The sequence below is a fragment of the Brachyhypopomus gauderio genome, unplaced genomic scaffold, assembly GCF_052324685.1.
Source record: "Brachyhypopomus gauderio isolate BG-103 unplaced genomic scaffold, BGAUD_0.2 sc74, whole genome shotgun sequence".
Lineage (NCBI taxonomy): Eukaryota > Metazoa > Chordata > Actinopteri > Gymnotiformes > Hypopomidae > Brachyhypopomus > Brachyhypopomus gauderio.
The window spans coordinates 10001-27500 of NW_027506895.1; the positions used below are offsets into that span (position 1 = coordinate 10001).

Below are 17500 nucleotides of genomic sequence, written 5' to 3' on the forward strand. Positions count from 1 at the left end.
ATAACTATTTTAAACCCATTTCAGCTTGTCTCTTGATCGCTATGTAAGCGTGGTGCATGTCCGCGCGCGCATTATGCGCTTGAGTGCATGCAAAAAAAAAAAGGTTTGATTCTGATTCTTCCTGTTTTATTCTACGTGCTCACGGCTAACAAACAGTTCCTTCCTTGTTTTTAAATCCCAAATCAGTAACTATACCGCCTCCTCATTCATTCAACCGCAGCTGTTTCTTTCATAAACTGGCGCGCGCGCGCACACACACAAGTCATAAAGCAGCATCCTACGGGCTCCCCCCCCCCCCCCCTCCCCCGCGCAGCATCACCTCCCGAATGCCTTCACTTGGCTATTGTCCGGATCGTCATGACAACATTGAAAACCCCTTGCGGACCAACAACAAGCTTTGTCCGGCTGGGCCGGGGGTGCAGCGGTTCGGCCCCTTCCCGTCCCCCCCCCCCCCCAATCTCGTGAGCTCAGCTGCTGCGCGTGATACGCTTCCCAAACGCGTGGACTCAAAACGACTTCTCCAGACACATGGCGCTCTGGGGATCAGACCCAGACACCAACACAAAGCCAGATCTCTCAGTAGAGTGGAGGGGAAAAACAACACGACCGCCAGATGTGTCAGTTAAACACTCTCCTCTGACTGAGTGGGATCACAGTTTACACGCAATTACTAAGAGTGTGTGATCAACCACCAACCCTAACATTTGATATGCATACCATCACGAAACAGAGACTTACTGATAGTTACTTTAAAAAACACTGACAGGCATCAGTGGACATCTAAATAGACTGTTCGCTTTTAATCCAAATGTTGCTGGAGTGAACTGGCTACCAACTAACCGAGCTTCAACCCTGCCACTTTTCGTTAGAGGAGCCTGTCAGTTCGGTTATGTGTCCACATGGAGCTGAGAGATGGAGGAGACGCCGTTATGTAACCTGGCCAGTGTGGACAGAAGGGTCCGTACTGAACTTCAACACAACGTTGCTTTCCTTCGGTGTAGGCGAGGTTGCGCCTTTCCTATTAAGGCCATATGGAAACACGTGAAACATCACAAGACACGACTGGCGTGGTACTCGAAAATGGTCCAAACGGTGTGACGCAATAAATCGATGTGTGATATGACATCAGCCACGTTTTCCTGGCATGCACGTAACCCATCAAACGTGCTCAAATTACACATTAGTAAAAGCTACAGGAATGTGTGCACAATATCCCTGCAGGCCCTAAAGATCTCGGGAGACGCACACCAGAACGTCTAGCCAGAAAATCACGGAATGTTATAGAATAACAACTAAATGCATGACCCACAACTAAACTACCCGCAATACTTACCAAGCAGTCGCTACTGTTGTGGTCAAAGGCAAATGTCACGAACCACGTCCGCCTCGTCCTATCGGTATATTTTCTCTATTCAAACGGGTCGAGACGCTTCTAGTGAGCTTTGATGTTCGATCCAGACGCGTTGCTCTTCGGCAGGCGCGCACCCGACTCGCCCGGATCTTCAGCGGTCTGGTCTGGTATCGTGAACAATCGATTCCCGGGGCGGGCGGGGGGCGTGGCCTCGAGGAATACCCCATCTGTTGTTTCAGACCTCCGACGCTTCATCAGCCAATCAGCGCGAAGCTTTCACGCCTTCTTTGTCCGCGCCGCGCGTTTATCGCCGACTAGTAAAGTGAGGGAACCCCGTAAACAATAGCTCGCGCGATGCCTCGCGCACTGTCACCCAGCGTGACCCTTCTTTCTTCATAACAAGCTACAAACACTACAAACACGTCCAAACTTTTTAATTTTTTAGGATTGTTTATTTTATTTTAGGGTTGTGGACATGCACCTAGTTCACGTGGGACCATTTCACATGTTTGGGAACAGGGCTGGTTATTATTCCCTTTACAGTCAGCATTACAGATTATTAAATTACAGTTTAAATGCAACTAATTTTGGATGGTCCGATGTATGCAACACAATACTGTTAATCTGGTTAAAGCAGGCCGTCACGGTCAGAGCGACACGGTAGCCTCAGACAAAGAAAAGGGAGACAGCGAAGGCAGAAACGAAGCGGTGAGTTATAGTATGCAAAACCATGCACTTTTATATGAAACATCAGTTGGGATATTATTTTTGCAAGACAGGGTATGAACCCACGTCTCCTTTTGCAGGACGCCTGCTTTAGAAAGCCCATACGCAGCAGGAGCCAACCTCCCGTCTAACCCTTCAACACACTCTAGAAAATTGTGTGATCATTTTGATACTTTATTTGGATTTCACCAGACTAATAATCCCATCTTTGGTCCTTGTGCTGCATTTTAAAATGACCTGCTGACCAAACCCTGAGCACTTCACACCTGCTCCTTTGTGGCTGCGCGAGCGCTCAACGGCGAACCAGACAGCACCAGCAGCGGAAACTCCGTCTGCCGTCTCGCGCATCTGGGCTCTCGCGGCTCTCTTCACGTCTCGCGCTCAGGTTGCTACGTGACGGGGTGAATCGTCTCTATGACCAGCTTACACAATCAGGATACCATGGCTCTGAGCACGGCAATCTGATGGGTCTCTTCAAGTTTAAAGTCAAGGCCAAATGCACTCCAATGTAAACAGGGCCGCAATCATACAGTTCTCTTGAATTTCACTTTCTGACTTTTCTTTCCTGCTTGGACTGAGTGGTGTTTGGTTACAATACACCCACCCCATAACTGAGAAGTGACTCATCCTATCTCTCCAGCACATAGGTGAACGCAACTGATGAAACCCACTGGCCATGAAAATGTATATGGTGTCCCTAAAGGCAGGGTAGGAATCCTACGTGTTTCTCTGCACTCTGTGTTGGAGAGGCATTAGTCACCCACAGAAGGAGGCCAAATTCTACCAACACACCCAGCAAGTAAAAAAAAAAAAAAATGAATGGCCACAACAAAAGCAACAAAAACAATATTAAAAATAGATATTAAAATACTGACCCTCCCCCCCTCCACCTCCCCATATGGATATTGAAATTCATGGACACAAACACAGAAGAACGATTAAACAGATAAGTTCATTCAGGAACATCTTTTTCAATAATTTTAAGAGCAATGAATAAACAGTTGATGCTACAATTAGTATCCACAAAGCCTGGTCCAGTATACCTCACTCTGTACTCAAATCAATATACATGAATATTCATATATTTATTTTTGTCTTAAAGTATTTTACCTTTTAATTTGTACTACTATTGACATAAAACCGGAAGCAATGTTAGAAAAATACATTATGTAAAAGTTCTAGCTAACAAAAGTAGCTATTTTGCTAAAACTATCGATTTCCAAGATGCAAAACAAGTTTAAAATTTATTCCACTTAAATAAAAATGTAACAAAATGGTGCGTTTTGCAGCATGATTATGAATTATATGCATGATCTCTTTCCTACAAACACATCTTTGTAAAAACACAAAACTGATATATAAAAAGGGGGAATAAGAGCAATGAAGTATCAAACAGTGGATAAAGTGTATTCGTCATATCACCGCCCTCAAAACAACTGAAAGGGTGTTTATCTCGTAATCGAAATGCCCATGATACCAAGACCCCTCACAACCATTTAATGCATTAGGGAAAATACTTCAGTCAGAGCGGACGCTCCGTTTCTCCGTTCAGCTCGTCCTTAGGATCCAACATTGGTCCTGTTTTATTTACTGTTCTTAAATTCGAGATCCTACTGTTGTGGTTTCAATTTAATCATCCCGCTTTCCCCACAGTAAGTTACCACGGCAACCCTGGTGACTGACGGGTGAAGGAGGGAGGCGTGAAGGACGTGAGAGGTCTTCGTAAGAAGGCATATTCGAGTTACAGCTCGCATTCGTCAACATTAAAATCAGAAGCACACAGAAAGGGACCCGACAGCGCGGTAAGCACTACAGGTGTAGAGTCACCAGTGGGGAAGGGCACACTGGAGCCACCAGACTCGATCGCGGGTCTGAGCTACGACATCACTTCCCTAGAAACGGAGGACGCACGGTGTCGACACGAAACCCAGCCGCATCAGCACCAAACATCCTCTGAAGTTGGCAGATATCGTGAGCTGGACGTGTATGGCCCCGGGGCGTGTGAGGGCACGCCTCAATAAGCACCCAGTCAAATACGGTGCTAGCGGTCCCTAATACTGGCATAGCGCCTGTGAAACTATGTTCTAGAATTCAAAGGTGGAGAAAAACAAACAAAACAAAACAATACAATAAAAAAAAAAAAAGTCTGAAGAGACGTTCGTTTAGGTCATTGTTAAAAATGGTTCTCCTCAGAAAAATGCCGGAGAGACGTGTGGACGTCCCGCCGAACCCGTCCCGTCAGGTCAGGCGGCCACGCGCCACTCTGCGTTCTTCTGAGGAGAACCACGTTGTGAATAAACATTAATGCATTTTCAAATCATCTGGGTATGTGGAATGACCTCTGTGAAGAAGCCCGGTTCTGCTTTAAATCTCACACACAAAAGATCCGGCAATTCTTCTCCAGCCAAGAGCATAGCACCAACGCAAACTCCACCCGGAGACGCGCCTGTACGTCTGCGCGTAGCACTTCAGCTGTTTAACACCAACAGACTATTACAACGCATAAATAAATAAATAAGGGACCAAACAGGGGCGTGACTAAGGGGACAGAGGGCCCGTCACTAGGACAGGAGCTCGTTTGGTACGTCGAGCGTGACGGGAGGAGAGGAGGAACCATGGAGACGAGGGTTGTTTTGGTTCCGTCTGTGCTCTCGTGATATCACAACCTTGTCATCTTGACCCGTAACTCCCCATGTCGGCTCTGGGACATCACACGATCACCGATGGGTAATGTAAAGCATGGGGACACGTTAAGGGTCTTGCATGTGTGCTGTGAACATCACAGACTTTAAGATGACCGCACACACTTAGAGCACCGTTTGTATAAATGTTAGAGATCATCTTCAGATAAGGAATTGCACATTAACCCCCCTCAACCCCATCCTAAGTGAACAATGAATGGCATGAATGAATGGTATAAATTTAGAACTGAACATCAACAATGCAGTATAGTGCGGAGGGGCCGGTAGAGTCAGTTACAGACTCCGCCCCTTTCAGATGCCTTCCCATAAAGCCCCATTCCTGAGCCCACACCATTGGTTCGGGGTCTTAAGACTTCAGCCACAGAGTTTTAAAGAGCAGTGAGGACACTGGCAACTTTTCATAAAAAAAAAAAAAAAACAACAAAACCCCCCTCAAAAAGATTAGGACAGACCACGACTTGAGTCGTGATCGAGACATCATTTCTCCTGTGAGACATCACGTCTCCCCCCTCATCTGTAAACCACGCACGGACCACATGCTCGTAACACTACTGACACTACGGACGCCGCTTCTCCGTGTCCGCTGGGATGAAAGCAAGCTTCCAGTTAAGTGGGCTCAAGGTCATCACGTTGTGACTTTTTAATTTTTTTGGTCTGATAAAGAGGGCTGGGGATCATCTTTGTGGGATGGTGTTACTCTGCCTCTTAATCCACAAGCCTTTTCCCCGCCTGTTAAGTTGCTTAAATTGATCTTAAATCAAGAAACTGCTGGTCACACCAGGACGAACAGCGGGCAGGCCGCACGAGTGGATCTGCTGGACAGGAAAGCAGAGTCACATGGAGTGAACATCAGCACAGACCTCAAGAGGCGATGGACCATGAGAGGAGCCATGGTTCCCTGGCCACCCTGACCATCAAGGCCTCGCGTCTCTGCCCACTGAGGGTGAGGAGTCTGAAGAAGATTGCACAGCATTCTGCAGAGTTCTTTCAATTAGTAGCGTTAACAAATCTGTCAAGTGTTTCACATGAACACACCGACAAGCCACCTGCGTTTGTAGAACGCCGGCTCACACACACAAGCGTGCATGTGCTCCTGATCAAGTGTGAGGACCCTCTTTAGACGTTTACAGGCACATACAGTTTGCATCGCTTAAAGCTAAATCTAAACAAGCATCTCACAAATCCAAACAACAAATCCCACGATCTGCTGTACGCAGACTGACTTCTGAATTTTTTTTCGTCTCCAACTTTTTAGTGAACGTGCCCGATGACAGGCAGACACATACCAGCGCAACATGCACTGCACCGGCGTCGCCATGGAAACGCGACGAGATTACCCGAGATTGGTGGAACGTCTCCACAACTGCCATCGTGAAACACTACTTAGTGTACGGTTACCCCCCCTCCAAAAAAAAGGATGCGGTTTTCTGGACTGCTGGCTAAAGCGAGTAAACAAACATGTGTGTGTGTGTGTGTGTGTGTGTGTGTGTGTGTATAATACAAAGAAAACAAGGCCTATTGCATTTTGTAGAGGAGCACAGAAATAAAACAGCATCTAACCAGACCCTTTCCTTCTCGATGCTACATGAACACCGCCCCCCCCCCCCTCCCCCACACACAGTGGATCCTCCCCCACACCTTGAACACCCCCAACACTGGTTTAAACACACCTGGGCCAGGTGTGTAGCTGGCCCAAACGCATGCGGTGTTGGTGATGTCAGGAGGCCTGGGATTAAAGACCACTCCTCCAAGCCCTGCAGCTCCGCCCACACTACACCCCGCTTTCACCCGCCTCCAACTTGGAGGCCACGCCCTCCTCCCTCCGGCCGCCCCGCCCCCGGCACGCGCCGCCCGGCACGCCCCACTGGTAGCCGGTGAAGGTGGGGCTGATGGGGAGGTGCTGGAATACACGGTGGCGGCGGAGGAAGTCCATGCCGAAGGGCAGGTCGTAGGAACACAAGCGCTCCGAGGCCCCCGATCCACGCTTCAGCTTCCAGATCCCCCTCTCCTCCGGGGTGCCTGAACACACACACACACACACACACACACACACACACACACACACACACACACACACACACACACACAGTCATGAAAATGCCAAGTGTGCACGAGGAGGCTTCATTTAGTCTTTCCTCCATGTGAGAAGATGCCCCTCACCAGGAATAGTGTTGTCCAGAATGAAGGCCACGCAGCCCCCTACGAACATGGCTGTGGTCAGCAGGACATTCAGCACCTGGTCAACCTCCAATATCCCTGCAGAGCGGGAGCAGGAGAGAGTGTTAACATGTGTAACTAACGTGACATACACTATATCGATATTAACGATATTGTCTCATCTTATATCTCGTATGAAAATATATCGATATTTCTCATAATCTCGATATATCGCCCAGTCCTAACGAGTAACAAAATGTGTGTGTGTGTTGGAGTGTGTGCCCACCAGTGACGAGGGGGTTCCCTCTGAGGTAGCTGGGGAGCACCAGGCCGAAGAACATGGAGAAGCCGAGGACGAAGAGATTGCGGGAGGAGTTGAGATCCACGAACTGCAGGTTGGAGAGTCCCACGGCCGTGATCATGCCGAAGAGCGTGCAGAACAGAGCCCCCAGCACCGGGTCTGGCAGAGAGGCGAACAGCGCGCTGAACTTGCCCACAGTGCCCAGCAGAAGCATGAGGACAGCCCCGTACTGAATCACCCGCCTACTGCCCACCTGCACCAATCACAAACATCACACACACACTCATCAGCCAATGAGCTATCGGTAGGGAATTAAAAGTTTTCAGAGTCCTCATTATAATGGAGGGTAACAATGTACATTTACATGAATACATCTACATTTACATTTACATTTATGGCATTTAGCAGACGCTCTTATCCAGAGCGACTTACAAAAATCTACATCTACACACATACACTGCACATATTCACCGATTAGGTCAAAAACTTCCCTACCAATAAACTTTAAATTAAAAATGCCACATTAATATGCATTATGCATAAACAAATTTACATAAAGTTACATGCTTGGACAGTGTTCATATAGTAGTATTATAGTATCAGATTGGCATATTTAAAAGGTCAAGCTAGCACCCACGATGCTGCTACTGTCCTCATAAAGTAAATATTAAATGATTGCCTATACTGTGTGATCAGTATTGAGTGCATGTAAATATTGTCCAGTCACTATGGTAAACTAGTCTACATTACTAAACTAAACTAATCTACTGTTCCATCGCCTCGGGGCTGTAATGCATGTCCTGCACACTAGAGGGCTCTGTGGCCTGTACTTGTGAAGGGAGATTAGAGCTGCGTTTGTGAATGGGGACGACTGTGGAGCACAGAGCAGTGTCGTCCAGCAGGTGGCGCCACCTTAGTGATGCCCAGGACGCCGATGTTGGGACTGGAGGAGGTGGAGCCGTTCCCCGTGCCGAACAAGCCGTCAAGGACGCAGGAGAGACCCTCCACGAAGATGCCCCTGACGGCCGGGGACGAGAGGACAAGGACGGACGTCAAGGCCCGAGGCGCAACGTGAAGAATTTGAAACATCGACGTTCGCAGACAGATGTGTGTGCTCACATGAGCGTGTGTGTGTGTTGTACCTGTTAATAGCGTGCACAGGCGGGGGCGGGGCGCAGGAGAGACGTGCACAGGCGTAATAATCTCCTATGGACTCGATGATGCTGGCCACCACGGCACTCATCATCCCTATGACCCCCGCCGCGGTTACCGTCGGCAACCCCCACTGAACTACAACACAAAGCCCGATGTGCCGTTTACAGGAGAGTTACGGGTTCAGTACAACACACGGGGTTATGTGCTCAGATACAGTGTTAATGTAAAGGCTGTACACACAGACAGCATGCACCCGCATCGGCACACACACACACACACACACACACACACACACACACACACACACACACACACACACACACACACACACACACACACACACACTTACAGGGGTAGGGCACTTTAAACCAGGGGGCAGCTGCTAAGATGCCCTGGCGGGCGTCTGTGCGGGCGTAGAAGCCGTATTTGCCCTTCTCAGGGGGAAACACGTCCGTCACGGTAAAGATGAAACACAGAAACCAAGACACCAGGATCGCCATGATAATCTAGAGAGGGAGGGAGGGAGAGAGAGAGAGAGAGAGAGGTGGAGAGGTGGAGAGAGGGAGGGTGATGGAGAAAGGGAGGAAGAGATAGAGGTTTCCATTCATTTCCAGTTGCAGTGTTGTCATGGAAATTTTATTTATTTCACTATAATTCATGAGAGATGATAATCAATCATTAATAGTCTACATAAAAGATGTGTAATCAATTGATTAAAACATTGTGTTGGATATATAAACTGATGTTAAACACACATATGTGCACCTTCATTGTGGTCTGCATATGAGACCCGTGGAAAATTCTGTATGAGCTTGAACACTGTGTAGAGCACAACATGTCTTTAAATCATGTATTCTGATCATTAATGTATAAAAAGCACTCTGTGTGAACCCGATAGTGCAAGACTGCAAGCAGCTTGCAGAGAAGGAGACATTTCATATTTATGTACCTTAATTACAAAGATTCACAGTGAGAGTTAGGTATCCTTGAAACTTGGCTACTCACATGAGATGAGAAAGTGCCTCACTCTGCTAGGGAGGGGGTGATGGGAAGACACGGATCACTGGTGTGATAACCGTGACTCAGCAGATTTACACTATAAAACTCCATGGTTAGGGAGACTGGGCAGCTCTCTCTTGTCAACACTCAGGAGTGTGGGCAACAAAGATCTCTGCGTCGACTCGTATATGTTTGTCTGTTAATTCTGTTCTTTGATATTACTGTTTGTACTTTTAATAAATTTACTATAACTTTGATTACCGTACCCAGTTGGTTTTGATTAATATTTCTTGCTAACAACCAAGTTTTCCGTACCCAGTTGGTTTTGATTAATATTTCTTGCTAACAACCAAGTTTTCCGCAAATTTCCACGACAGTGTGTTTTCCGTATTGCCCACATGTAGAGGTCTGCACTCCCGCGGTAATCCCGCGGGACCCGACAGAATATCTTGCGGCACGGGACAGAATTTAATTGTTATTGGCAGGAGCGGGAGTTGAATTAGTCCAGGCGATGCGGGAGCGGGACCACATATACATGTAAAAAAATCCCGCAAATTAATAGTCTAGAAAATTATAATAATAACAACGCAATGATTTCCATGCATAAGGAACAGGACGAAAACAACTAATCATTCAGTAAGTAAGCAATAAACTAATTCAAAATATTGGCTAAGCAACTGATCACGTGAACATGAAGTGTGCGTCATTTTGTCATTTTGATACAGAAATGGCAGAGACTGTAGACCAGGGGTCGGCAACCTTTGAGACATGTCCAGTCAATGAGTGTGCCACTATGGCGGCGAGTTTAAATTGTTGACCGAGGAGGGGGGGAGGTGTAAATCGACACAAAAAGTATTATATCGCGATCGATCGCCAAGTTTAAACGCCTCCGCCGTTCGCGCGAGGTGTGCGTGCGGAGTCGCGCGCTACGGTCACTCGCGAAAGTATAATCCATTAATATAATAATTTATATTAAAATATATATTTTTGCTGATGCTGGTTCAGCGTGTCGCGTGCCAGTGACTATGCCTCGGTGTGCCAATGGTGGCACGCGTGCGGTTGCCGACCCCTGCTGTAGACGGTCAACCAGTTTCAGCTGTGGAAAATTCTATTAAAACAGGCGAATACACCACAATTAAGCCAACTACAGGAAAGTCTGATGTATGGAAGTCATATTCCATTGTAATTAATGGAGATGGAAATCGGCTTGTTGTGATACATGTCAGAAAGTGTTGGTGTACGTCACCTAACGGGATGTGTTTGGACTGTGATAAGAAATGGGACAGCGCGATCAATCGCTATATTGCTGTTTTAATAAATACATAAGAAAATTTCAAGTACTAAATCTAATTAACTCAATTCATATTAGGATTGCGGGCGGGGGCGACAGAAATGTGTATGTGGTGGGCGGGTGCGGGATTAAAACAAGCAATTTTTTGGCCGGTGCGGGCGGGAGCGGGATTAAAACAAGCAGGTGCGGGCGGGAGCGGGGTTAAAACTAGCGATTTTTTGGCGGGAGCGGGATTAAAACAAGCGATTTTTTGGCGGGAGCGGGTCTAAAACAAGCGGGAGCGGGATTAAAAAAGCAGTCCCGCGCAGACCTCTACCCAGGGGCGTCGCCTGGGGTGGGCTTCCGGGGCTTCAGCCCCGAATGATTATCCAGTAGCCCCGAACCTTTTCGCTCAGCTGTATTATTAATGAGGAGGCCAGTGCTGCTGTGAGAATAGGAAATCTCTTCACGCCAATCACAGTGCCGCTTCAAGGATAAAGTGCCGCCTTTCAGGAGAAACAGCCAATCAGCTTGCTGGTTTTGCGGGCGCGGAGGAGAGCCCACCCCCACCCCCGTGAGGGAGCGCGCATGCGCTCTAGCCATTTTTGGCAGCAGGTTGCAGGTTGCAGGTAGCTGACGGTGAATGAAAATGGATATACGGCGTTTTTTCAAGGAGAAAGGTAACGGTAGTGAACTATGTAAACTGTGATGACATTGTGGAGAAAGGTAACGGTAGTGAACTATGTAAACTGTGATGACATTGTGGAGAAAGGTAACGGTAGTGAACTATGTAAACTGTGATGACATTGTTTGTGGAGCTATCTGATAGCTGGTTAAAAACACACGTCTCCGAATCAAAACACAGATCAAACCCACTGTGTGCTTAATAAAATGCAGCTTGTCACTAGTCAGCTTCGGAATTAGTTAGCTAACCTAGTTAGTTAACCGACATAGATAGTTAACCTAGGTAGCTTAGGTAGTGAAGGTTTGAGGAAAAAAAAAACTTATATAGCTAGTTATGTTATAGCTAGTTATAGTTATAGTTAGTATGTTCAACGTGCCCTGATGTACCTGATAAGCTAATAACTATTTCATTTTCAAACTGTGTTTAATAATTTAGGATTGTAGGACTGTAAGCTATAATGAATGAAATTCAATTTAGCTAACTAGTTAGCTAGAAGGTGGACGTTGTGGATAGCCAGAATTTAGTACAATACTTTATGATGGTAGTTTAAAGCAGTTTCTTAACCCTGGTCACGGCCCTAAAATTGTGTGTTTTCCACTGGAGCCAACTGATCAGCTAATAAACAATCCTTTATTGAGTTTACACAGCACAGCATATCACAAAAAATAATTTACTTTTAATAGTTGAGGGTTAGGGTTTGTTAAGAGTTTGTTCAAATCTCAAGTATTGTGGTGTAATTTATTTCCTAATACCACAGACAAGAAAGGGAGTACAGAAGAGGGAGAAAAGCAAAGTGACTTAGAACAACCTGAGGAATTTGAAGTGTTAGAGAGGACTAGAGAGGAGAGCAGACAACAGGAGAGGAAAGAGGAGAGGAGAGGAGAGGAGATGGGAGAAGACAATACAAGTGGTATGGAAAACAATGTCTAATAAACACATTATTAATAAAATACACATGTTTTTAGTATGAAGACTAGCAAAATAATGCCAGATGTAGTTTGTTTTAGCACAGTCTTTTGTATTTAAAATATTGTTTCCAGCTTTATTTTAAGCATACTTTCTTGAATTACTATTTAACAGGGTAGAAGAGAGGGTGGAGAGAGAGGAAATATGAAATGTGGAGAGACCTGAAATGAACTGAACTGATCAGGACTGGACTGATCTAAAGAAAGAACAGGTTAGGAGAAGAAAGACTGTGCAAAAACATACAGGATAGATAATAAGTAATTCTTAAAGAGTATTAATTGTGTAGACCCCTTAGCACTAATAATTATTAATGTTTCTTTCAATAATTTGTTTGTGTGTCATAAAAGGTAAAAGAACAATTTAGAAACAAGTGAATTGTTTACATTATTACACAGTTGCATGAAATCCATTGTTGACATACTGATTTGCATACTTTATTGAGGAATGGATTTACTAATGGAATATACCTGGTCCATGTCCTTTAGTACAAGCTCACTATCTTTAGGTCACCAACAGTCATTCTGCAGATTTTGTGCACCCTTTGTTAAAAAAAAAAACTCCATATTATAGTGTTAAACATTATATATCAGGGTACGTATTGTAATATATATATATAATACTATATATATATATATAATACTATATATATATATATATATATATATATATATATATATATATATATATATAATTGGGCTGAGCCCCGGATCTTTACATACCCAGGCAACGCCCCTGCCTCTACCCACATGTACGAGGTGATACCAGACACCTGCAGGACACGGGCAGGCAGTAGCATGACATCCCTGTGTGTGTGTGTGTGTGTGTGTGTGTACCTTTGCTTCACTGAGAGTGTGTGTGGTGTGTGGGAGACTCACAGGGAACATCTTGAAGAGCGGGAGGCGGTAGGAGGACCAGCCTTTCTTAGCTTTGTAGATGGGGAGAGGGAGCTGCACATTACGGGCATATTGAGAGAAGAGCAGCACTAGAAAGATGGTCCTACACACACACACACACACACACACACACACACACACACACACACACACACACACAACCACACACACACACACACACACACACACACACACACACACACACACACACACACACACACACACACACACACACACACACACTGTTAAATGGTTATGCACAGTGTTGCCTGCTGCACTTGAGTGGATGTTGAAAGGGTCAATGCTGGAAACCCACTCTGAATGTGAAAGCCAACTAGTCAGGTACTGGTGTGTGTGTGTGTGTGTGTGTGTGTCACACTCACAGCATGGCGATGCCCCAGTGTTTGCCTGCCCGCTCTCCTGCAGCCTGGAAGCCCGACAGACCAATCAGGGCCACGGTGGGCGTGATGGTGAGGGGCCCGATGTACTTCAGCAGGAGACCCGGGAGACCCAGAGCGCCGATACACACCTCCACCAGGGAGGAGACGATTATAGCACCCTGGATCTGAACACACACACACATTATATACAACAAGAAAAAGCAGATATAATGAGGTTATGTGTACGAGTGCACACGTGTGTGTGTGTGTGTGTGTGTGTGTGTGTGTGTGTGTGTGTGTGTGTGTGAGTGAGATGTAGGATGAAAGCGGGTCTAGAGTGGACAGTGTGCTGAGACTGATAACAGCAGTCATTTGAACGGGCCGTGTAATCTAATGGAGCGTTGGGCCTTGGGACAGGCTGGCGTGCGTCACACGGCCCGGCCAGCGCCAAACGTGCTGTGTAACGTGATGCACGTGAGCACCGGGACATCAGGCTGTGAGAAGACCACAGAGAGCTTCTGCTAATGTGGAGACATCCAACACGTTTAGGCTTGTGTGGCATGTCTCCACCTCACCTTCATCCACCGCCCTACCACCCTCACCCCCCTCCCTCCCTCCCTCACCTCCACCCTTCACTCTCCCTCCCTCACCTCCACCCTTCACTCTCCCTCCCTCACCTCCACCCTTCACTCTCCCACCCTCACCTCCACCCTTCACTCTCCCTCCCTCACCTCCACCCTTCACTCTCCCTCCCTCACCTCCACCCTTCACTCTCCCACCCTCACCTCCACCCTTCACTCTCCCTCCCTCACCTCCACCCTTCACTCTCCCTCCCTCACCTCCACCCTTCACTCTCCCTCCCTCACCTCCACCCTTCACTCTCCCACCCTCACCTCCACCCTTCACTCTCCCTCCCTCACCTCCACCCTTCACTCTCCCACCCTCACCTCCACCCTTCACTCTCCCTCCCTCACCTCCACCCTTCACTCTCCCACCCTCACCTCCACCCTTCACTCTCCCTCCCTCACCTCCACCCTTCACTCTCCCTCCCTCACCTCCACCCTTCACTCTCCCACCCTCACCTCCACCCTTCACTCTCCCACCCTCACCTCCACCCTTCACTCTCCCTCCCTCACCTCCACCCCCCTCCCTCTCTCCCTCACCTCCACCCTTCACTCTCCCTCCCTCCCTCACCTCCACCCTTCACTCTCCCTCCCTCACCTCCACCCTTCACTCTCCCTCCCTCACCTCCACCCCCCTCCCTCCCTCTCTCCCTCACCTCCACCCTTCACTCTCCCTCACCTCCACCCTTCACTCTCCCTCCCTCACCTCCACCCTTCACTCTCCCTCACCTCCACCCTTCACTCTCCCTCCCTCACCTCCACCCTTCACTCTCCCACCCTCACCTCCACCCTTCACTCTCCCACCCTCACCTCCACCCTTCACTCTCCCTCCCTCACTCTCCCTCACCTCCACCCCCCTCCCTCCCCTCCACCCTTCACTCTCCCTCCCTCACCTCCACCCTTCACTCTCCCTCCCTCCATCACCTCCACCCTTCACTCTCCCTCCCTCCATCACCTCCACCCTTCACTCTCCCTCCCTCACCTCCACCCTTCACTCTCCCTCCCTCCCTCCATCACCTCCACCCTTCACTCTCCCTCCCTCCATCACCTCCACCCTTCACTCTCCCTCCCTCCCTCACCTCCACCCTTCACTCTCCCTCCCTCACCTCCACCCTTCACTCTCCCTCCCTCCCTCACCTCCACCCTTCACTCTCCCTCCCTCCCTCACCTCCACCCTTCACTCTCCCTCCCTCACCTCCACCCTTCACTCTCCCTCCCTCCATCACCTCCACCCTTCACTCTCCCTCCCTCACCTCCACCCTTCACTCTCCCTCCCTCCATCACCTCCACCCTTCACTCTCCCTCCCTCACCTCCACCCTTCACTCTCCCTCCCTCACCTCCACCCTTCACTCTCTCCCTCACCTCCACCCTTCACTCTCTCCCTCACCTCCACCCTTCACTCTCTCCCTCACCTCCACCCTTCACTCTCTCCCTCACCTCCACCCTTCACTCTCCCTCCCTCCATCACCTCCACCCTTCACTCTCCCTCCCTCCATCACCTCCACCCTTCACTCACTCTCCCCATCACTCCTCTAAAGTGTGGAACGGTGCCACTCACCTCTCGTATCCGTGGATACCAAATGTGCTCCGTGTGCAGGAGCTCTGTGCTGTTCACCACAGGAACGTCTGTAAGAAGACATAGTAGGAATACTTTACACACACACACACGCACGCACACACACACACACCCACACCCACGCACGCACGCACGCACGCACACACCCACGCACACACAGACACACACGCACAGACACACACGCACAGACACACACGCACGCACAGACACACACCCACGCACAGACACACGCACGCACACATGATCACAGACACATACCTGTTGTATTACATTTCCATTTCTCCAGTGAAAGGATGGCCCTGGCTGGGGCCAGGAACGCAAAAGCACTGGCCTGAAACAGTGGAAGTCTGGGAACACACACCACACACACACACACACACACACACACACACAAACAATTAATCTAATAACACAAGGACACAAATGATCCCAGCACCAACACAACAAGGACAACTCAATGCAACTCCCAAGACAAAAGGCAGCATGTGTGATCAGGGAGACAGTCACACTGCTCACAGAGACGACACTGAGCAGATAAAGAGTGTGTCAGACCACTTAGAGTGACCCACAGTACCACGGAGCAACCACTAGATGTCTCCAGACACAACAGAGAGGCATGACCACCAAAGGCATACAGTTGAGTTCTGAATTGACCTGTCGGGGTGTGACAGGGTTCATTCATAAAGTAGGAGTGGCTAATGTCCAGCAGTCAGAGATGATGCGCACACACACAGTGGGGTTACGAGGCCCTTTACCATATCCTGTCTTCTGTTACACGCTTCACTTGTTCAAATGTGATCAGTTTTAAATGGCAAATACACACTGTCCGTGGATGCACTCGTACGTAAGCAAACAGTGCACCAGCACACTAACCTTTAACACACACACACAACCCTCTCTATACGCACACAACCCTCTCTACAACACAACACGCACACGCACACACACTGCAAAACAGCCTAAACTGCTTGTTCTGTGATGTTAACTCGTGCTCAACAGTGAATCATCAAATTAAGCGGACAGCAACTACACCCACTCCAAATTAAGCGGACAGCAACTACACCCACTCCATCTCTCCCCCTTCTCATCCACCCCTCCCTCTCTGCCCTACCCTCTCTCACCCCCCCATCTTTTTCTCTTTCCCCTCCCTCCTCTCATTTCTTCTTTTTCCACCAGTGCCCCAAGTCACACTTGCCTGGATGCAACACGTGTCTGGATGACATCAATGTCACTCCTCTGACGTCCGTGAAGACCAGCTGTGTGGGGAACAGCAAAGAGCACTGGACAAAGTCTGCGGCCACACACACACACACTCACACACACGCACACACACACACATGCGCACTCACAGACACACACGCACTCACGAACGCACTCACGCACATGCACAACAGTGCCTTGCTAGGTCTCCTCTCTGCTACTACCCAATGTCACTGAGATATCACAGAACGAGCCTTTATTAGTGCCAAATCAAGGTTGTGTGTGTGTGTGTGTGTGTGTGGTACTCTTGTGACTGAAAGCACAGATGTGTAAGAGAACAGGACTGGTAACGCTTGGCTAACTAGCGTTAGGAAAAACCACCCACAAACACATGATGGAAGGAATATGCCCATCACATCACTAGGGTATTTCAGAGAAAGAAAGCAGATAGAGAGACAGACAGACAGAGAGGACCAGAGAGAGACAGACAGAGAGGATCAGACAGAGAGAGACAG

The 17500-nt window shown here is 48.2% G+C and overlaps 2 protein-coding genes across 2 annotated transcripts in view; both read right to left on the reverse strand.

Annotated features, from left to right (window-relative positions):
- The window catches only part of LOC143491324 (ras association domain-containing protein 2-like), a gene marked incomplete at its 3' end in the record, with an annotated part of 10192 nt that extends 9924 nt beyond the window's left edge, over positions 1–268 (reverse strand). Inside the window, 1 exon segment of the mRNA XM_076990207.1 lies at positions 1–268. This exon segment is cut by the window's left edge and continues 2653 nt beyond it.
- A 2742-nt stretch (positions 269–3010) lies between these two features.
- slc23a2 (solute carrier family 23 member 2) overlaps positions 3011–17500 on the reverse strand; it is a 26484-nt gene continuing 11994 nt past the window's right edge. Inside the window, exons 6-15 of the mRNA XM_076990194.1 lie at positions 16044–16132; positions 15768–15835; positions 13589–13770; positions 13188–13308; positions 8742–8898; positions 8380–8527; positions 8150–8255; positions 7223–7490; positions 6940–7035; positions 3011–6798 (exon numbers count right to left, since the gene is read on the reverse strand). Coding sequence (XP_076846309.1) covers positions 6551–6798; positions 6940–7035; positions 7223–7490; positions 8150–8255; positions 8380–8527; positions 8742–8898; positions 13188–13308; positions 13589–13770; positions 15768–15835; positions 16044–16132 — 1483 coding nt within the window. The 3' untranslated portion in view covers positions 3011–6550. The remainder of the gene's footprint in view (positions 6799–6939; positions 7036–7222; positions 7491–8149; positions 8256–8379; positions 8528–8741; positions 8899–13187; positions 13309–13588; positions 13771–15767; positions 15836–16043; positions 16133–17500) is intronic.